Source organism: Gadus morhua, chromosome 11 (assembly GCF_902167405.1).
Source record: "Gadus morhua chromosome 11, gadMor3.0, whole genome shotgun sequence".
Taxonomy (NCBI): Eukaryota; Metazoa; Chordata; class Actinopteri; order Gadiformes; family Gadidae; genus Gadus; species Gadus morhua.
The window spans coordinates 2,943,069-2,965,851 of record NC_044058.1 but is presented as its reverse complement, the minus strand read 5'-3'; the positions used below and the strand labels follow the sequence as shown (position 1 = coordinate 2,965,851).

General features: G+C 44.7%; 1 protein-coding gene across 5 annotated transcripts in view; it reads left to right on the top strand.

Annotated features, from left to right (window-relative positions):
• hdac9b (histone deacetylase 9b) overlaps positions 1-22,783 on the top strand; it is a 60,880-nt gene that overhangs the window by 28,634 nt on the left and 9,463 nt on the right. For all 5 annotated transcript variants that reach the window (XM_030370324.1, XM_030370327.1, XM_030370323.1 and 2 more), the window contains 5 exons: positions 9,657-9,788; positions 10,090-10,205; positions 15,079-15,195; positions 15,649-15,829; positions 16,138-16,355. In XM_030370324.1, coding sequence (XP_030226184.1) covers positions 9,657-9,788; positions 10,090-10,205; positions 15,079-15,195; positions 15,649-15,829; positions 16,138-16,355 — 764 coding nt within the window. The remainder of the gene's footprint in view (positions 1-9,656; positions 9,789-10,089; positions 10,206-15,078; positions 15,196-15,648; positions 15,830-16,137; positions 16,356-22,783) is intronic.

The following is a 22,783-nucleotide window of genomic DNA, read 5'->3' as shown; positions in this document are numbered from 1 at the left end:
GGTGGCAAGCATTTTTTGGGGGGTGGCAGCTGCCACCCCTTGCCACCCCGGTAGTTTCGCCACTGTGCTCATGCCAGCGGGGCTTTAAGTGAGGCTCCATCGTCCCCAGCGTGTTCATGAGGGTACGATTGGCCCTTTCAGTGGTCCCATTGCCCTGGGGGTGGTAGGGGGTTGTATGGGTCTTAGTGATGCCAGTACACTTGCACAGCTCCTTAACAATAGCACTTTCAAAGTTGGTCCCTTGGTCTGCATGAAGCTTTTGGGGGAAACCAAACCGGCAGAAGAAGTTTCGCCACAGAACTTAAGCCACTCTGCAGGCCTTTTGGTCTTTTGTTGGGTAGGCCTGTGCATAGCGGGAAAAGTGGTCTGTAACCACAAGAACATTTTCAATGCCACCCTTCAACTTCTCCAGGCACAAAAGTCCACACCACACATAGGGGCACTGCTGTGGATACTGACCAGGGGAGCCCTGAGGCCTGCACTTGGAGTCTTCCTGAGACAGCACCTTTCACACTGCTCACACCAAGCCTTGATGTCCTGGAACATTCTTGGCCAGTAAAATCTCTCTCTAATCATCTGCAACGTCCTCTCAAATCCTAGATGCCCTGAGTCATCGTGGAGAGCAGTCTTGACCATTGCACGTAGCTTCTCTGGCAACACCAACTGCTCCACTGCTCCCCTTTGGCCATCTTGGATGCGGCGGTACATGATACCGTCCCTTATCTCACTCTCCACCACTCTTTTAAGAGAAGGCACACTTGCCCACCACCACATAATCTCTTGCTGCGGTTTGGTTTGTGGTTTAAAGATTTAAAGTGCAAGACAGGGCCAATGACAGGGTCCTCCTTCTGCCCCACACGGATCTCCTGTTTTGTCATGGCAGGCAGTGATTCTGTCCCCACCTCTTTATAGGGCTCACTAGACGTTGGCCGTTGAGGGTTTGGCGGTTTGAGGGTCTTCAGTGGTCTTTCCAGGGGAGCCGCCTGGTTCTTTGGTGGGCTGTGCCTCTACGCGCTCATTCTCACTAGTAGTTACCAGCTGAGGACAGGTTCGTAGGACCTGCGTGACCTCCTTGCTGGACATACAGGAGAGGGCGTCAAGCATTTGCGTTACTCCGTCCCCTTCGATTCTGAATGTCAAAGTCGAACGCAGAAAGCCGAAACACCCACCGCTGGCCTGTTGCATCCAGCTATCTAATCACATATCTAAGCGTCTTAGAGTTAAGCGCCATATAAATTTCATTTATTATTATTATATTTGAGTGGGTTGTTGGCCGTTTGGACAGAGAATGGACGCCCATATAGATGGTCATAAAACTTGTCTGTCACGGCCCACTTCAGAGCAAGAAACTCTAGTTTATGCGCAGGATACCTTGACTCAGCTGGGCTCAAGCCTCTGCTGACCCTCTCGGTTCCACCCTGGAATTGAGCCAAGACCGCACCAAGCCCCTCTCCCGATGCATCAGCCTGAAGCACAAAGGGCTGGCTGTAATCTGGATAGGCCGGCACTGGAGCAGTTGTCAACTTTTGTCTCAGGGACTGAAAGGCCTTTTTGCACTCTGTAGTCCACAAAAAGGGTGGTTCGGGACCCAATCTCTTCTTTCCCCTTATTTTCTTTCTGAGATCACAAGATGTGAGGCCGTATAAAGGAGCAGCTATACTTGAGTAGCCTTCAACGTACCGCCTGTAATATCCAGCGAACCCCAAGAACTGCAGTACTTCCTTACGATTAGTGGGCCTCTCCCAGTCCTTTACCCTGCTGATCTTCTCTGGGTCTGTCTTGATCCCCTCTGTAGACACCAAGTGACCCAAGTACTGCACCTCTTTCCTCACAAGATGGCACTTGGAGGGCTTCAACTTCAAGCCATGTTCTTGAAGCCTGTCGAAAACTAGCTGCAATCTCTCCAGGTGTTCTTCAAAAGTTTTGGAGAAAATTATGAGGTCGTCGAGATAGATCAGAAGGTGGGTGAAGTTCTAATCCCCAAAGCAGCAGGTCATGAGTCCCTTGAAGGTGGACGGAGCATTCAGCAGCCCAAAGGGCATTCTGTTGGCCTCAAACAGCCCCATGGGAGTGCTGAATGCTGTCTCGTGCTTGTCATGCTCTGCCACCTCCACCTGCCAGTAACCAGATGTGAGGTCAAGTGTGGAGAAGTACTTTGCATGGAGTTTAGCTTCCTGTAGTCTACGCACAACCTTAGTGATCCATCTTTCTAAGTGACAATCACTTCTGGGGAAGCATATGGACTCTTACTAGGCCTGATGACCCCTGTGGCCTCCATCTCTGTCAACAGTTTCCTCACATCTTGCCACTGTGCAGGCGGAATCTTGCGGTACGGCAGTCGAAAAGGCTTAGGGTCAACCAGGGGTATGTCATGTTGCACTGTTTTTGTGAGGCCATAGTCCAGGGGATGCTGGGAGAAAACACCTGCATTCCTCTCCACTAGTTGGTTAAGGAGGGAGCGCTGGTGTTCATTTTCGACCGCTGCTTCACTTACGTCCACCTTACAATTTGCCACTACTTGGTCCAGACTCAGGCATGCCTCCCTACTACCATTGCTGTGACAGCTACTCTGCTTGTCATCTGAAATTCCACAACATGGTCCACCAGGAATGCATTGGCCAGATGTGTGTGTGGCCTTATCACAATAGCATGCTGGGACAGGTTCATCAGCCTGACAGGGGCACAGCCTCTCTTTACATCAGCACAGACTTTAGCAACCAGGAGATTCTGGGGAAGCTGTAGGGGGGAGTTGCCTTCAATCAGGGCAGTATACGTCTTTCGCCGTGGGCCAGCTTTTATCTCACACCTTAAGTCTCTTTCTTTCCCTGCAGGAATCCGTATCTTATGGCCAGTATACACAGCAGGGCCCACCATGTCATCCGCTGCACCATAGTCAGTGCCGTCAATCTCCAGTAGAGCGGTGTGCCACTCTGGGTGGTTTTCCTTAGCCCTATGAAGAAACTGCTTGCCATAGGCTGCTCTGAGGTGCCTGCTGGAGGCACGGATGACATTTGTTCCCATGAGCAAAGGAACAGAGGAGCGGTACTCAGAATCAGGGACAACAAAGGCAGGCACAGTCTTGAACTCTTTCCCCAGTGCTTTCAAATTAATGTGCAGGACACCATAGTAGGGCACACTCTGACCTGCTGCGCCCTCTATGGGTATTTTAGAAGGTTGCAGCTTTTGGTTCTTAAGGATTGGGTGGTTGCACCAATATCCATGAGTAATACTGGTTATCTGAGAGCCAGAGTCAATCAGAGCTTTGCACTTCATCCCATTGTCCTTACTCTGCTGTGGGGGGTCTTGCTGCTCGCCCATGGTTTCCCCTGCGACCACAGGCTCTAGGCATTTAAATGCTGAGCTGAATTGGGTGGGTTCTCCTCTGCAAGTGTCATAGGCTGTTGTTGGCGAGTCCAGGATAGATTTGGATCAGGGAGCACCGCTCTGCAGACACGGGCTGTATGACCTTGCTTCCCCCACCGGTAGCATGCAAAACTTGAGTTCTGGTTTGCAGTGCCAGCAGGTGCCTGGACCCTTAATGGGGGAACAGTGGGTGGGCTATCAATTTTTAATTCCAGACGAGACAGCTTGGCCATCTGCTCCTCTTGGTTAGCAGCCAATCTCTTGATCATCTCTGACAACTCTGACCACTCTGTGTTAATGCTTTGTCCTTTCTGTCCTCCACATTTGTGCCACCCTCTGGTATAACATGCACCTGTGCATATGTTTTCTTTGCCTTATGTTGCGACTGGAACTTTTTTGTCTCTTTTGCTAGGGTCCTGAGCTCATCTTGTCGCTCTCGGAAACTCCAAAGCCTGGGCTTCATCGCTGCAATCCTTACATAGACCTCCTCATCATTAAGCCCTCTTAAAAACTATCGGGTGAGTTTACTATCGCAGTCTGGGAAAGGTCTCCCCCCTATTTGACTTTCTTCCACAGCCCGTAGCTTTGCCTCCAGTGGAATAGCATAAGAGCAGGGCGACTCTCCTGTCCTCTGGCTACGCTCGTAGAAGTCAGCTAGTGGATCTACGGCGCTGTGTGAGTCCCCATACTCCACTTCATTTCCCTAAATGGTTTCTCCGGGGTTTGGTCGTTGGGATGTAGATTCAGAACCAGCTTCCTGGCCTCACCACTCAGGTGTCGCACAACAGTAGAGAGGCGGAAGGTGCATGGGGAGCTCAACTGCCTCCAGGAGATACTGCATGTCACAGACCCAGTCCTCTACCAGGATCTTGCTGTCTGCGTTACCAGTGAAGACTTGGACATTTTTTTCCCTGGTGAGTTTGCATGAACCACCATAGGCAGCCGGTGGAAGGCCCGGGTTGGTGAGAGCTCTGCTAGGTGGTCTTTGTAGTGGCTCAGAAAGACCGGGGTGCATATGTGGGATGGATGATGGATGAAAGGGTGTGGGCTGGGGGAAGACATTGGGATACATGCCGGCTTGAGGGTATGATGCAGATGTTGGTAGATAGGCTGGGGCAGGGGCATGGGCAGGAGCTGTGTGGTCAAAAGCTGCATAAGTTACATCCAGTGGAAGTTGAACTGTAGATTGTGACATATGCATTTGGGGGTTAGGTCCATAATCTGGCCGTTGGAGGGTCTGCCCAGCTTCATGGGGGTTACTCGTAATGTTCATTACTTGGGGTTGTTGAAAGCTTGGCACGGGTACTTGGGGTGCTGGGGTGGGATATGCATAACTGGTGTAGGACAGGGAGTTAGGCTGAACAGTATGGATTGGATAAGGGGGGGTAATTTGATGATTAGTGGGCTGCTGTACAGCTTGCGTCTCCCGGGAAGCCGGGGCGTCAGAAGCTTTGAGGTGGCAGCATGGTTGTGGAATCAAGCACGCTGACTTGAGGCAGGGGGGCAGAGGACCATCGTTTGACTGGACCGCGGCCTGGGGCACTAGAGAGGTTACACTGGACAGGCTGTAATCTGACCTGTTGGTCTGGTAACTTGGTCTCGCACCAGGGCTGTTGTCAAGGCATAGTGGGGGGTACCTGCATTGAGGCTCCAGAGCCTGGTGATGTGTACCTATGAGCTGGAGTACTACAGTGATCAGTATAAGGTGATATAATTGGGGGTTGGTAGGATGTGAGCCTGCTCCTGAATCTGTGGGGTTCCAACTGGTCTGATGGTCTTGAGTGTGAGACTGTAGAGGAGCATTTACAAACCTGATGGATCGGTTGGTAGTCTTCGGCCTCACTGATTGGTGATGGTTTTACTTGCGGCCTCGGAGCACCACAAAACCGGGTCACGGCACCAAAGATGTAATCCAAATGTCCCGCTGCCTCTCTATGACCCTTGGACTCTGCGTTGTGTTTGATTGTTGGTGTGATGGGTAGACAAGGACCACGAGACACAGTTGTTCGGGATTGTGGAAGACGCTTGGCAATTTATTCCCCAACGGTGGAAATTCTTCAACAGTCGTCTTGGAACTTGGAACCATTAGGGTCAAACATATGAAACAAGATTTAGAAAAATACTCTTTGACCCAACAAAATGTAAATATAAACACATATAACCATAAACTATATAATTCAATAAACATTCTCTTTCAGATAAAAGAAGAAAAGGACGAAAACATTAAATTAAGCAGTAGACAAAATCATATTGTACGAGATCATATAAGACCCAAACACACACATAACATGTAACACTCAACAGTAAACAATCATCCTATGCAACATATTGACCAAACAAACTGAACGGATGGGTGGTTTAAACTTATATTTAAAATAAAGATAACTAAAACACTGCTCACCTTGGAACCATCAGGGTCAAACATGAAACAAGATGGCGCACACACAAACTACGTTGGCCCACAAGGGACACAATATTCAAATCGCAGTAAACAGCGCCACATGGTGGCCTGTCTAATTAACAACCTTACATATGTGTTCTCTTTGACGAAATTTACTTGACAACTCAGTATTTCTGAAGTTGTAGAAGAAAACGCTATTCCATGTGAGAATTAGTCCTATTATTTGGCCATAAACTGAGCCACTTGAAGTTTGAAATTCATGTGGTCATGCATCTGTATCAGCGGAGACTGCAACCGCGCTGTCAAAATATTAACTCACACTTAAGGAGATGGAAGATGGCACTCTAATTGGTTTATTGCATGTTACGCCCAAAACACACCTATGAGTAATTAAGCTACCTCAGACCAACCCATTTTAGAATAGATCTTTCACAGTGTCTATCGGACAGTTCTCCTCACCCTCTGCCCCTGTGTCCTGTGGGGTCCCCCAGGGGTCCATTTTAGGCCCTGTCCTCTTCTGCCTATACATGCTCCCTCTAGGTCATGGTTTCTCAACGGGGCGGTACCGCCCCTTGGGGTACGTTCGTACAACCTAGGGGGGCGCTGGGAACGTGATTCCATTTTTGGGGGGGGATTATAATTTTTTCTTTTTATTATTTTTTTTTTTTAGGCTACCTGAAATAAATAGCCTATTTTCATTGATTGGTTTCTAACCCCTCTACCATCTCAGCTACTTTTTACTGTCTATGCGCAGTGGAACATTGATAATACAGCGCGGTATCGTCATGATCTCTATAGTAACTCTGATAAACATAACCCAAGTTCGCGGGTTAACAGTTCAATAACCAACACAACACAATCAAACATGGCCAATAGCAAGAAAAAAATATCAAATTTTGTTTCATAGCCCATTTTCCTCCTTCCTCTTGTTCAGTTCCAGCTGCTCTGAGCGTAGTCTCCACGAAAAGGCTGTTGCATTTCAAATACAAAATATATAGGCCTTATTAGGCCTCTGCATGCGATCTGTTTTCGTGGAGTCCGCGTTGCCCAGGCCGCGGTGCCCGTGGTTCCTGGGCCATTCATTCATTCTTTCACAGGGCATGGCGGGAGTCGCGGGAGACGCGGGAGTGGTCGCGGTGCCCAAGGTCAAGGTGCCCTGGCCGCAGGGTGACGCGGCACGACGGGAGACGTGGCGGCCGGGAGTCACTTTTCTTCCTCAAATCTTCTTTCTTGGCCTCTCTCGTGACTGAATGTTTGTATAGAGCGCGCATGCTGTATGCGCGCAGTGTTGATGCGCTCCACTTTTTTCTGTGGCGAACCAGTGCCTTGAATATTCCGCACAAAACGAAACCGGATCGTTTTTGCCCGTTTCAGCTCCGTGTGGACGGGGCCTTATTTCCATTTGGTCATTCTGACCGGAGACATTTAGAATTTTCGGTCCTCCTAATTTTTTTCCGGTCCAAGACCGGTAATTACCGGACAACGGGAACTCTGCCTAATACACTACATTTACCCTTTGATGCATTTGTTGTTTTGACACAAACATAAGTAGAGGATGCATTGTACTATCTGCACACACCCCTTCTGAAGCCTCTCTCTCTCTCTCTCCCTCCCCCTCTCTCTTTCTCTCTCTCTCTCGTTTTCGGAGCATGAAAATTGTCTGAAACACTCCCATTCAAAATGCATCAGAAAACATTTTCGTTTCTGTGGAGCACGGTTAATTTTATTTATTTATTTTTTCAGTTTTTGAGGAGGTGTGCCTCAAAAATGGAAATATTGACATGAATTAACTAAAGGGTGCACTGTAGTATCTGCGAAACACCCCTTCTGAAACCTTTCTCTCTCTCTCTCTCCTCTCTTCTCTCTCCTTCTCTCTCCTCTCTCTCTCTCTCTCTCTCTCTCCTCTTCACTCACCCCTTCTGAAACCCTTCTCCCTCTCTCTCTTTCTCTCTCTCTCGTTTAGTTTTGTGGAGCACGTTAATTGTCTGAGAAACGCTGCCCTTCGAAATGCATCGATTTACATTTCGTTCTGTGTAGCACGTTCGTTTCAGTTTTTGAGGAGGTGCTTAAAAAATCTGAAATATTGACGCATGTATAACGTTAATAGAGGGTGCACTGTGCGCTCTCTCTCTCTATCTCTCTCTCTCTCTCTCTCTCTCCCTCTCCCTCTCCCTCTCTCCCTCTCCCTCCCTCTCTCTCTCTCTCTCCCTCTCTCTCTCTCTCTCTCTCTCTCTCTGGAAGTTTAATTGCATTCATTGCTATTAGTGGCCAACGCAAAATCAATGAAAAACGATGCACTGACAACTTTAAGCAATATAACACGAGTGTGAGTGGGGTTGTTAGTTTATTTTAATCTTTTTATTGGGGGGGGGGCGCCAGAGGATCAGGGTAAGGTCAGGGGGGCATTTGCTCAAAAAAGGTTGAGAACCACTGCTCTAGGTACTATAATCAGGAAGCATAACATTGCATTTCACTTTTATGCTGATGACTCGCAATTATATCTTCCTCTCAGATCTGCAGACTCGCTCCAGACCCTCCTTGACTGCCTTGAGGGGGTAAAAGATTGGATGGGTAGTATCTTCCTCCAAATTAATGACAAAACGGAAGTCATTATTTTTGGCCCTTCCAAATCCAAAGCCCCTTGCGCGGCCGATTTAGGTATTCTCTCCCCCTACGTCAAACCCCACTCCAGAAACCTGGGTGTCATCTTTGATTCACATTTCTGCTTTGACAAGCAAATTGCTGCTGTAGTCAAGAGCAGTTTTTACCAGCTCAGAGTCATTGCCAAGATGAACCCCATTTATCATTTCACAATCTGGAAATAGTAATGCACGGCTTCATCACATCACGGCTGGATTACTGCAACTCCCTTTATCTAGGACTCCCTCAATCACTCCTCTCTGGCCTTCAGTTGGTTCAGAACTCCGCAGCAAGGCTGCTGACTGGATGCAGAAAGCGGGATCATATAACCCCCATCCTAGCATCCCTCCACTGGTTGCCCATCCAGCACAGAATTCATTTTAAAACCATACTTATGGCTTTTAAAGCCCTAAATGGCCTGCCCCGGCCCTACATCACAGAGCTCATCCACCACCACTCAGCAGCCAGGTCCCTTAGATGAGGTAGCTTGGGTCTCCTGCACGTTCCATGCACTAGGTTGAAACAGAGGGGTGACAGGGCTTTTGCTGTGGCTGCCCCCCGCCTTTGGAACGAGCTGCCGCCTTCAGTCAGAAACGCTCATTCCATCACCATTATTAAATCTAGGCTCTAAACACACCTTTTCTCCCTGGCCTTTCCTCCCCTTTTGTGATATGTCGTCTATTTTATATGTTTTCATCTATGTCTATGTATGTGGTATGTGTTCTTTTATATGCCTCTTTGCACCATGTACGGCACTTTGGCCAGTGAAAACTGTTTTTAAATGTGCCTTATAAATAAATTGTTCTTACTTACTTACTTACTAGAATTGCGTCGGGCGTTATTTATCCGTCGGTATAATAGCAACAGCGCCAAAGATCCACCCACAATGCTACTTGCGTTTCATGTTTCATACTTGCGTTTCAAACCGTTTAAATAGGGCCCCCTGTGTGTTGCTTCCCCTAATTGTGAGATGAGGTGGAAAGGGACTTGATGGTGGGTTTGTGATCTGTGAAACCGGCTCTGAATTCCTCAAATTATTATATGTGGAATTTCATGAGCTAATGTATTTGTAGACTTTGATCATACCTTGATCTGAGATTTGTACATTTGTTATACTTTTTTTGATGTATTATAACACTGTTCTTCACAGCTCTGATTGCTCGAGAATGTATTTTCTACCATACATTGAATGCATAATGATGTATCCTTACTTAAGCTACTAATTAAGGTTGTGTTTGTTTGGGTTCTCAAGCCTCGGAGCCCAACCTGAAGGTGCGGTCCAGGCTGAAGCAGAAGGTGGCTGAGCGGAGGAGCAGTCCCATGCTGAAGAGGAGGGATGGCAACATCATAACTCCTTACAAGAAGAGGGCTCTGGAGCTTATGGGTACGACTAGCTGAGGACGTTTTTCTGTCATGATTTTCTATTGACACAAAAAAGATTCTGCTAGATATCCTGAAATATCTTTACACATTTTTGTTTTGATTTAATTCTTACTCCATTATCTGTAGATGTTTCTGACAAATATTTGCTCAGAAAAAATAACAGGGAGGCTTCTTCCAGGTGAAGCGATTTTCATTTCTCACTGAGGCATTTCATGTCTGAGATCATGTCTTGATCTGGGCATTTGGGAACACTGAATGTAGCTGTTATAACGATGCCCATCTAACGGTGATGTTTTCCACAGATTCTACTCCCACTAACAGCGCCCCTGGTTCTGGCCCCAGCTCCCCTATAGGGGCCTCTAGTGCACTGGGGGCTGAGAATGGACCCTCCTCTCTGCCCACCACCACAAAAACTGAGGTATGACAGTAAAACATCCCAAGAGACTCAGGCACTCTCTGCATGTAATTGTTGTTTATTGTTTATTATGGATCCCCATTAGTTGTCGCAGAAGCGGCAGACTAGTCTTCCTGGGGTCCAATTAAAATCTGAACACACAAACAATTAATCATCACTCAAATACAGTAAAGTAGTGACAAAACTACAAATACATAGCAACAGTCAAACAAACAAATAAATGGGCATCTAGGCACCTCAGAGCGCAAACACCTTCATCAAAACATAATTCATTGAGCGCCAAGCCAAGTCAAAGTCCCGAGTTCATATTAAACATAAATAAAAATAGGATTTAATTTGCCTCTTGAATTCCCTCTTCACAGGTATAACACGAATGTGCGAAGGGAGTATATTCCACAAAGAAATGGACCTATAGAAGGATGTCCTCCTCATTGCATTACTCCTACAGTGTGGGAGCACAACTAGCCCTGATGTTGCAGATCTAGTACCGTATGAATGAGCATCAGAGCAAAAACCAATTTCATTAAAAAGAGCTCTAGGAACACAGAGTGGAAATTACATTCTTAATAAATATCAAGGACCTAATGGATAACCTATCAAGAGCTTTAGGCCACTTGAGATCAGAATACATCTGATCTGAAAGATCTATCAAGGGCAAGTCTAGCAGCCGGGTTTTGTACAGTTTGTAGTTTGCTTAAGTCAGTCTTAGAGGCAGAGGCCCAAATAACAGAACAATAGTCGAGATGGCATAATACTAATGTTTGAACAACCTGTCTCCGTAAAGTAGCTGTAGGTCGCACATTTCCGGACCGTAGCAATGCTCCTACTCATCTTGGCAACTATCTGCCTAACATGATCAGTCCAGGACAGAGTGTTACAAATAGAAAGTCCCAGAAGCTTTAACTTGCTCTCCTGCTTGACTGGCCGACTAGAAATCTGCAGATCAAGCATAGGCTGACTGGCTTCATTATGCCGAGATCCAAAGACAATGCTGACAGTTTTTGATAGATTTAAAACAAGTCTATTTGCAGTAACCCAATTGACCACTGCTTTCAGATCTTGTGACAGAACAGACTTAAGTTTACAGCATGTAGATGCAGAATAGTACAGGGTAGAATCGTCAGCGTATAAAACCAAAGTGGATTCTTGAATAACAAGCGGGAGATCATTCGTAAAAATTTAAAATAAGAGCGGACCCAAACAACTTCCTTGCGGCACACCACAGTCTATGTTAATGCTGTTGGACAGAGTACCATTCAAGAAAACCTGTTGAGTTCTGAAAGATAAATAATTTTCAAACCAAGAGATTGCCATAGGTCCAAAACCATAATGCATGAGTTTTTCAATCAACAACTTATGGTCAATTAGGTCAAATGCAGCGCTGAAGTCCAACATGACAGCACCAGATAACAATGAATTGTCAATCCCCCTTAACCAATCGTCAGTCATTTCTACCAAGGCAGTGCAGGTGGAATGACCCTCTCTGTAGGCATGTTGTGCATTACTTATCAAATCATTCTTAGAAATATAATCATGGATTTGGTTATATACAATCCTTTCTAAAATTGTACTCAAAACAGGTAGGATTGTTATAGGTCTACAGTTAGGACCACTGAATGTGGATTTGGTATCTTTTGGTATGGGAATAATTTTTCCTTCTTTCCAGATTTTAGGACAGGTTCCATTAGATAGACAGGAATTAAATATGTGACATACAGGAAGAGCTATATAATCAACAGCTATTCTGAGTAATTTACCATCAATACAATCTGTACCAGCAGAGTTGTCTTTAGAAATGGATCGTAACAATTTTTTTTTTTTTTTCGGATTGAACTCAAATGTACCCTGTTTGCCTTTCATTATGAGATCATCAATGAGCAGACACGATTTGTTCTTTACATTTGTACAAAAGCCTCCCCTCAAATTTTCAACTTTTTCCACAAAAAACTTATTTAGGTAATTTGACATCTCCTTAGGCTTAGAAATAAATACACAATTATCAGTTTCAATGAAGGATGCAGAAGCATTAGTACTCCGACCCATAATATCATTCATCACTTTCCATAATTTCTTACTGTCATGTTGGGCTCTGTCAATCCTTAGCCGATACAATTCTCTCTTTTTTTCTCTGTTCACCTTCGTAACTAGATTCCGTATTTTACAATATGAACTTTTATCATTGACTGAACCAGAGGCAATAAAGCATCTTTTTAGCTCATTTCTTTGTTTCATTAAGTTCTTTAACTCCTCATCAATCCAGGGAGCTCCATTAGGCTTGAAAGTGAATTTCCTAAGTGGTGCATGTTTGTTTACAATGGGTACGAACAAATCCATACAAATATTTAACGATTTTTCAGCATCAGGTTCAACACAGACTTTAGACCATTGAGCATACTTGACATCTTCTAAAAAAGCATTGTTGCTGAAATTCTTATATGACCTAGCACAGATTATCTTTGACTTTGCTTTTGGAATCTTTGACTTTCTGGACACAGCAACCAGGTCATGGTCACTGAAGCCAACTAACAATGACATTACCTTGGAACACCTGTCAGGCACATTTGTATAAATATGATCTATACAGGAGGATGATTGAGCTCCATCTCGGTTCAGAGCATTCCTAGTTGGTATAGAAACAATTTGACTCAAATGACAAGTATTGGTCATATCAAGCAACCTTTTCTTCATAGAGCAGCCATCTTCAAACCAGTTCACATTAAAATCACCAAGACAGTACATTTCTCTATTTTCATCTGCAACTCTGTCAAACATATCACAGATTCCATTGAGATATTCTATTCTAGAATTGGGTGGTCTATAGCAACAACCAATCAGTATTGGGCTAGTATGGGGTAAATGAACCTGTAACCACAATGCCTCAATGTTGTCATTCATCAAATCAGGTCTTAGTTTTACTGGTATATGATGTTTCACGTAGATTGCCACGCCCCCGCCAAATCTATTTCTATCTTTTCTGAACATGGAAAAACCCTCAATTGATATCAATGAGTCATCAAATGTACTATCCAAGTGTGTTTCAGTTATAGCCATTACATGAATTCCATTGTCCATCAATTTCGCTGAGAGTTCATGTGTTTTATTCCTCAAGCTGCAGATGTTTAAATGAGCTAATGCCAGGCCCTTAGGAAGACCCGGTTTGGAAAAAGTCCCATCAATGCTTAAACTAGCCATAAAACAAGTCCAGCATGCCAATACACAGGCCTACTGGGATTGTGACATTAAAATAACCAGGGAGTGATGCTGGAGTCTCTGAACAGTTGATTATTGATGTACAATTTGTCGACTACCAGGGTAACGCGGCTGTTATGGCTCCGATGTTCTCTCATGATAGGGAAAAGTACTTTACGCCTGTCATGTATCTCAGGAGGGAATTGGTCATTCATGCCAAAGGAGGTGTTCCTCAGCTCTCTGCCCCTCCCCTTGACAAGCTCCTTCTGCTGATAGTGTTCGAAACGAGCCACAATTGCACGGGGTCTGTCCTTTGAGGGTCTTCCCACTCTGTGCACACGGGAGAATGTGACACCCTGAGCAGTTTCACTAGGCATGTTAAGCTGGTCTGACATAAACTCCCTAATGACTATTTCACAGTTCTTACCCTCAGCCTCTGGTATCCCAGTAAACACAATGTTGTCTCTCATAGAGCGACACTGTACATCATGAAGCGATTCCCTCAACTTCTTGTTTACTGTTTCAATGGTATCAACTCTGGCTTCCATAATTTCCATCTTACCCTTCAGTTCTACATTGTCCTTGACCAAATCTGAAATGAGTTCTTGACTGAACTCTAAGCTTTCTTTTAGGTAATGAACCTCCCGTTCATTACATGCAGAGAGTGACACTTAGGTTACTCATCTTTCTATCTAATGCAACATCAAATGAAATAAGTTAGTAAAAAGACTGTCATTCATTTTCTTGTTATCTCTTCAGCTTGGAATGTTTCCTTGATGTACATTTACCCTGAATTCCTAATTTTTAGTAATGTTGCCGTTTAAGGCGTTAAGTCCACCCCTTTTCAGCCCTGAGAACAGGTCATTATTGAGCCCGGGGAGCGGGTCGTGGCCAACCAACATGATATCTCCCAAAGAATCTTTACAGGCCAGCTGTGTTTTCTTTAGGTTGTTAAGGCTCTTCAGATCTCCTAGTGACATGGGGGGAAAGATGGCCTGACATTGGCCTGGAAGTGAGGGGGGCTGAAGGGTGATGGGGAAGGAGTATCATTGATATCTCAGGCACTGGTAGCTAGAGACACCCACATACTAACAACATAAGCAAACAGCAGATTGCTTTTGTATCGGCGCCAAGCTGCAAATGTCATGAAGACCTGCGAGGCCGGCTGAAGACCTCATGCCTGTTGCAAAAGCAAGGCGTTTTTTTGCACCGTTACATTAGGTGTCCTTTTTCAGAGATAACTCGTCCCTCGGGTTGTGTGTCGGGCCGGATATCCCCTCACAGGTCAGCGAGTACTGGTTGGGGGTTGGAAGGATAAACATAGGTAGTTCAGAGATGTTCCACCTCTCTGCAGGGTATAGGAAGTGTGCCCCAGTGCTGATGTTCTCTCAAAAGTAGCTTCAGGGGTGGGGACCCTGGACAAACGACAGGGAGCATGAGAACTATATGCTCACTATACACTCTTTGATGAAGGAAGAAGTCGGCTTTTCAAGAAACTATTATGTAAGGGTTGATTCTGGGCCATTGTTGTGATTTTCCACTATTTGGGGTGGGATTCATGTATTTTTTGACTATAGACGTACAGCTACAGATAGGCATGTTTTGGCTTTATTAAGGCTTTATTGTGTTATTACTCAAGGGGATATTTTCTTATATTTATTTGACTCCCTTCATCTTCTTGATACAGCGTTGGCCCTCACAGCCCAGATTGTTCCGTCCTGAGGGTACCATGTCCGTGATGAGCCTGTACACGTCTCCATCCTTACCCAACATCACCCTGGGACTGTCGTCCTCCCCCTTCAGCGTGAGTACACACCTTGCCACATCACAAGATCTGAATGAATCACAACAACTCAGGAAACACACAACTCTGGTCTACTCTTCAGGGATACACATTCCCCCGGGGGCTAGATAACCATAGTAGCTCAGGAGGTAGAGCGGGTTGGCCAATCCCCGGCCCCTCCTAGCTGAGTGTTGAGGTGTGCTTGAGCAAGGCACCTAACCCTAACTGCTCCCGACGAGCTGGCGCCTTGCATGGTTGTCTCCGCCGTCAGTGTGTGTGTGAATGGTGAATGTGAGGCAATATTTTTGGCTTTTGGGTGGCCAATGGTTAGAAAAGCGCTATATAAATGCAGTCCATTTACAGTTACATATTAAGACGCCACACATGTTATGCACAAAAATGCATAGTAATAAAACATACAAAATAAATATCATTTTTAAATGATGGTGACAATTGTGGGCATTACCCCTCCAGGATGCCATTGAGCTGAAGGAACCGTCAGCAGATATCAGGCACGGGCTGCCCCACGGCCAGCTGATGGGTCCAGTCCCCCTGCAGACCGGCCTGGAGGCCAAGGTCAGCCCCAGCCACCAGGCGCTGCTCCAGCACCTCCTGCAGAAGGAGCAGATGAGGCAACAGAAGATCCTGTCTTCTGGTGAATTCCTCCTTCTTATATTTTCACTCCCAGTTGTCAAACAGTCAGTTGTTTAGTGTTTTGCTCTTAAACTAGAAATGTGAAAGTAACCTAGTTATTTAGCTCCAGAGGCTTTTAGAGAATTATTAATATACTTAATATACTCAATTAGGATGAGTAGAAAGGGGTAAGGCAATTTTCTCAATGATGCCTTTGGAAAGGCTGCAACCATTCGGCTAACCATTACACTATCCTGGCCTCAAGATACATTTTAACAACTGACTCAACCCATATTGTTTGTTGTTTCCTTTCTTTTGTTATCGTCACAGCCCAGAGTCTGGTGTCGGCCCACCCTTTATCTCCGCTGGCCATGAAGGAGCGCCAGTCTACCACCAGTCGACCCAAGTTAGCCAAGCACCGGCCCCTGAACCGCACCCAGTCAGCCCCCCTGCCCCAGAACACGCTGGCCCAGCTGGTCATCCAGCAGCAGCACCAGCACTTCTTGGAGAAGCAGAAGCAGTACCAGCACCAGATCCACATAAATAAGGTATTGCCTATTCCTCATTCCAATGACAAAAGTCATTGGTTTGCGATAGCAGTTGAAGCATTAAAGGCCATGCCCTTCAAGGCAATGGCAACCATGAGGTTATCATTTTCAAACATACAAATGCAAATATAGTTTTAGGTTTTCACACAAAAGGTGGCTAACAAGTCCACGAATGCTTGCTAACTCTCCTGGTATAACATTTAATGCACCACATGCTGGTGTTATTTGTTCTGGGTACAGAACTTCAAGGGGGAAATAAGTGCTTCCCCACGCATTAATTCTGTTATCATTGCTGCAGGCATCAGCGCCGTTCACATGCTAACTCTGTGAAACTCAATTCAGCAGAGGTCAAATCAAGGGGGGATGGGGAGAGATGTCCCAGAATGCATGCTTTTGTCATCCGCAGGGTGTCATTGTGCTGAGGGAATTGTGTAAGATGGCAGACAATTTGAGAGGCAACATTGTGCTCACACTGATCCCCCCCACTACACACACACACACACAAACACACATACCTTGGACGAGCTATGGGGCCGATGAAGCTGGCTGCAAGTGCATCCAAACTAGAACTCGGAAAACACAGAAACCCTTTCTGCTCTTATTGAGTTGTACCCACTGGTGTGATTCATTCAAGGGCAGATATTTTCTATTAATTTCTTGAAAAAATAAATACGAAAAACATGAAGTAATAAATAAAATACCATGGGGGAGCTCAAATGATAAAGATACAGAACAGTGAACGTTACCACTAAAGACAAACCCGGTACCATGGGCTCATACCCAGCATCGAGAGAGAGGAGGGAGAGAGAGAGACGAGAGAGAGAGAGAGAGAGAGAGAGAGAGAGAGAGAGAGAGAGAGAGAGAGAGAGAGAGAGAGAGAGAGAGAGAGAGAGAGAGAGAGAGAGAGAGAGAGAGAGAGAGAGAGGAGAGAGAGAGAGAGAGAAGGGTTTCAGAAGGGGTGTTCGCAGATACTACAGTGCACCCTCTAGTTATATTCATGTCAATATTTCCATTTTTGAGGCACACCTCCTCAAAAACTGAAAAAATAAATAAATAAAATTAACCGTGCTCCACAGAACGAAATGTTTTCTGATGCATTTTGAATGGGAGTGTTTCAGACAATTTTCATGCTCCGAAAACGAGAGAGAGAGAGAAGAGAGAGGGGGAGGGGAGAGAGAGGGAGAGAGAGAGAGAGGCTTCAGAAGGGGTGTGTGCAGATAGTACAATGCATCCTCTACTTATGTTTGTGTCAAAACAACAAATGCATCAAAGGGGGAAATGTAGTGTATTAGGCAGAGTTCCCGTTGTCCGGTAATTACCGGTCTCGGACCGTAAAAAAATTAGGAGGACCAAAATTTCTAAATGTCTCCGGTCAGAATGACCGATTTGGAAATAAGGCCCCGTCCACACGGAGCCGAAACGGGCAAAAACGATCCGGTTTCGTTTTGTGCGGAATATTCAAGGCGCTGGTTCTCCACAGAAAAAAGTGGAGCGCATCAACCCTGCGCGCATACAGCATGCGCGCTCTATACAAACATTCAGTCACGAGGAGATTCAGCCTTTTAAATTGAGTAGAAATACTTTTGAATGTGTTCATTTGAATTGTGTTTAAACATGCTACAGTGGTCATTTGTTTAGCCAATTCATGTAAAACAATGAGGGTTTTGATTGTAGTGTAGCCTGTGTGATATAATAAATAAGTTGTTGCATTTCGTGCACTCGCTCAAATTGATCGCTATAAGCTACCGTAGGCTTATGAACTAAACGGCGGCAAACTAGCGAAAGCCGGCGGCAAGCTTTGCGGAGTACCGGTATTTAATAACCATGGCGAATCAAAATATGATCACACACTTCTTCTTCTTCTTCTTTATATAGCCTGCCTATACATTTTTTTAAGCCCAATAAACCGCCCGATTTTTTCCAATTTGACCTGTAAAATGAAACCTTCCCGGTCACATGACCGGCACCAATTTCTTCTAGCGGAAACACTGGTATTAGGGATACTCTGATTTCCCTGTTTTTTACAGCAGACCTCCTCAAAAATCTTTTGTTCTCACGCTCATGAAAAGTAATCTATTGAATCCTGTCCCACATTATTTGTACTGCACAGAACGAAATGGTAAGCAATGCATTTTGGATTGGAGCGTTTCTCAGCATATACATATATATATATATATATATAATATTAGAGCTGTCAGTTAAACGCGTTATTAACGGCGTTAACGCAAACCAAATTTAACGGCGTTAAATTTTTTATCGCGCGATTAACGCAATTATTTTATAAAAAAAAAAAAAAAAATTTTTTTTTTTTTTTTTTCTTTGGCTCAAAACAAAGAAGCAGTAGCCTGACTGCTATGTTCAAATGACATTTGTTCAAAGCAGTCGTTTAATTGCACTATAGGCTCTTTTTTTGTATCGTCCTGTTTTGATCAGTGTATATGCCAATGTTGTTATCAATAAAAAATCATTTGCACAGGGCAAGCCGATGCACTTCACCATGTTGATAAGAGAATTAAAATGAGAAGAAGTATGGGACAAAAAAAATCAAGGGATATTTAGCATAGAAAAATAATTTGCGATTAATCGCGATTAATTAGAGTTAACTATGACATTAATGCGATTAATCACGATTAAATATTTTAATCGCTTGACAGCTCTAATATATATATATATATATATATATATACATATATATATTCATTATATACGGAGAGGCCCTCTTAAGCCCACAGGGACTTATACTTATTATAACTAACGTAGCAATAGAGAAGTTCAACTTAACGTAAAAATAAATGAATACGTTTTCATTTGCAGAGCGCCTGGCTGGGAAGTCAAACTCCTTTGGCTGGCAGGGCTCTTAACCAACAGAGTTAGTTGGTGGTGCCGCAGGTAGGATCGACCAGAGAGGGGGTTAGCTTTGCTGCAGTCTTTTTCTCCGCTACATAGCTGCTCTGGGGCCGTATTCACAAAGCATTTTATCTTACCGCTAGGAGTGCTCCTAACTCGCGCTAAAACATTTTACGTAGGAGTTTTTTCTTAAAAGTTATTCACAAAGCCGCTGAGACCTACTCTTACTAATAAATCACTAAGAATGAACTAAGAGTGACGCGCCGTTGCTATGGATTACGTCAATTCTCGTGCACGAGTTTAGAAGCGGTCAGTTCGGTGATTGGTTGTTCAGACGAGCCCACTAAATCACAGAAAAACAAGGAAATAGCCTGGGCTAGAAATGTATTCCTATTAAGTAGTTATAGTGCAGTTAGCAGAATACACGCATGATGACAATTTTGTGCAGACCACGATAATGACGTTGTAGCCTGCACGTTCAAGAGAGAGAGAAACAAACAATAAAAATACGTAAAATTGAAAAGAAAATAAATGTTATGAACTACACAAGTGTTGACGGATTTGTGCCAAGGTAAAATGTGTTTTCAAAGTGATCCCTAAATGCGAGTCCACTCGGTTCCAGACAGCCAAATTCATTTTCATGTTGATCGCCATCATCATCATCATTGTGGTGGGATTTCTAATAACCACTTATCTAATTCACTTCAACTAGCTATAGGCAAGAGGAATCGGAGAGTCCAGGTCAAGTATAGATGGAGAGTTTATTGCCACCCGCAAACGAGAGACAACAAAGCCGAATGGTATCCGCGAATACACACTACTGAATGACACCCGTACAGCTCCTTATATCCCCAATCCTTACACAATACAAAGTTGGACTTTCATCAAATATTGATGTGCATAGCATGTTTTTCTGGGTCATACTGTGTGGATGTCAGCATATTCTCATGTCTTCTGGATCCCAATGTGACCTTAGAACATATATTATCCTTATACAAACAGAGATGATGCACACGTGTGAATGTAAGCATTGTCTTCAGAGAGTACATCAGATGGGAATAGACTGGACCCACTCACTGGTGCCACATGGCACATCAGGTGGGAATGGACTGGACTCACTCACTGGTGCCACATGGCACATAACATCTAGGGCAGAGGTGATCAGCTATTTTCCACTATTAAAGTATCTATATGATATGTAGGCTTAATAATAATCATAGTTTAACATAAAATGTAAGGTTAATTTCTATCACATCATCATCGTCTGGCTGTGGAATGTTCCTCCGCTTGCAGAGGTTGTGTAGAATGGCAAATACAGTGATTACAGAGGGGGGGAAGTCACTCATGTGAAAGTCACAAGCAAGTCTCAAGTCATAACCTTCAAGTCTCAAGCAAGTCCCAAGTCACTGTGGTGAGAATCAAGCAAGTCACAAGTCAAGTCATTGCTCAGGTCAAGCAAGTCACAAGTCAAGTCATACAAAAATCTGATGATCTAGATAGATAGATAGATAGATAGATAGATAGATAGATAGATAGATAGATAGATAGATAGATAGATAGATAGATAGATAGATAGATACTTTATTAATCCCGGGGGAAATTCAAGTATCCAGTAGCAGCCGAAAACATTCATAAAAACATTGCAGATGGATTTGCAAAAATAGAGATATAAATAAATAAATAAATAAAATGTCCATTGTTGTTATCTATTGTCCTCCCTGCCTTTACTGGGAGCTGTTGTACAGTCTGATGGCCAGGGGGAAAGAGTTTTTTAATCTATTAGTGGAGCTGGACTGGGACAGCAGTCGGCCACTGAAAACACTCCTCTGCCTGGTGAAGGTGTCGTGCAGAGGGTGTTGGGTGTTGTCCAGGATGGACAGCAGTTTGTCCAGGGTCCTTCTCTCTGCCACTGTCACCAGAGAGTCCAGCTCTGTGCCCACTACTGAGCCAGCACTCCTCACCAGTCTGTCCATTCGACCAGCGTCTCTCCTCCTGCTGCTTCCTCCCCAGCAAACCACAGCATAAAAGAGCAGCTGGCCACCACAGACTGGTAAAACATCTGCAGTAGTTTTTTGCATATGTTGAAGGGCCCCAGCCTTCTCAGGAAGTACAGACGGCTCTGCCCTTTCCTGTATAAAGCTTCCATATTGCTGTCCAGTCCAGCTTGTCGTCCAGCTGCAGTCCCAGATATTTATAGGTCCTGACCACCTCCACATCGACCCCCTCGATGGACACGGGTAGGAGATGTGGTTTCTTCCTTCTGAAGTCCACCACCATCTCCTTGGTCTTGGAGGAGTTCAGCTGCAGATGGTTGGACCTGCACCACCTCACAAAGGTGATCTAACCCAGTTTCCACATTTAAAAATCGGTAAAGCGAGTGGTTCATAAGTTGAGTTTTATTTCAACATTAACAATAACAATGTCTTAACATTAACAATAACTCAACTATTCAAAACATTCCAAAACCATTATGTGAACAGCCAATGATTTTCAGAACCACCGATTGGCATTGGACAGTAAGTACGTCAATCAAACGGTCGTACTGCACTCCCCCTCCCCCGCTCCCCGCGAGTGACCCCTTCGTGCACGTAAAAAAGTAATTTCGAGTCATCCGTCTCAAGTCTAAGTCAAGTCTCAAGTCATGAAGTACAAGTCAAAGTCAAGTCGAGTCTTTAATCAGTGTTAGTCAAGCAAGTCTCAAGACCTCAAATTTGCGACTCGAGTCTGACTCGATTCAAGTCATGTGACTCGAGTCCCCCATGTCTGGTGATGACTGTGCTTGCCCTGTCTGGGGTGAGGCGTATTTCGCCGTGGAGGACATGAAACCGACGTTTCATCCACCCAATTCCTCCCTCCACAACATTTCGTGTATGTTTGTGTGCTCTAGCATATTTGGAGGAAATCAGTAAACAATAATAAATATGGATTCAACAATTAAAAGGCGTCAAAGAGCCAATACGATGTGTTTTACGCATAGGACTAAGCGTAATCTGCGTAATCACTTACATGTTATACTTTAACTGTGCTCCCGGTTGTGGATTGAGGTAGGGTGTCTAGAGCTACGTCTTGCATGGATAGTCACTGTCACCCAGCAAGTGACACCCAACTGGTAGCCTACATCTCAAAAAGCTGCCTCAGACCGCTCACCATTAAAATGCGCGAATCATGGGTAGCTGAAGCTCCAGGCCACTTTGCAACAACATCCAGTAGGCTATGTTAAAATTTGCATCAAAAACAACCTGCGTGTTGATGGAATGCACTTTCTTCCTATTGACGAACACGTCCTCGTCTTTTGATGGCGCAATTATTTTTATGTGCGTCCCGTCAATAGCACCGACCACACCGGGCATACCTGCAATTGCCATGAAGTTGGCTTTGATCCTGTGTAATTGTTGAATGTCCAAAGGAAAGTTTATGGCACGGCTGACTGATGGTTGCGATATTTTTAAATCGTCGGCATTGCAAAGTTGCATTTCCCCTGTTGCTAAATAACGTAGTGTGGCCAAACATTTTATTTCGGGACTAATCGGATTATTCCTGTTAGTCGGGGATGTTATTGCATCGCGCACTAACTCCACAAC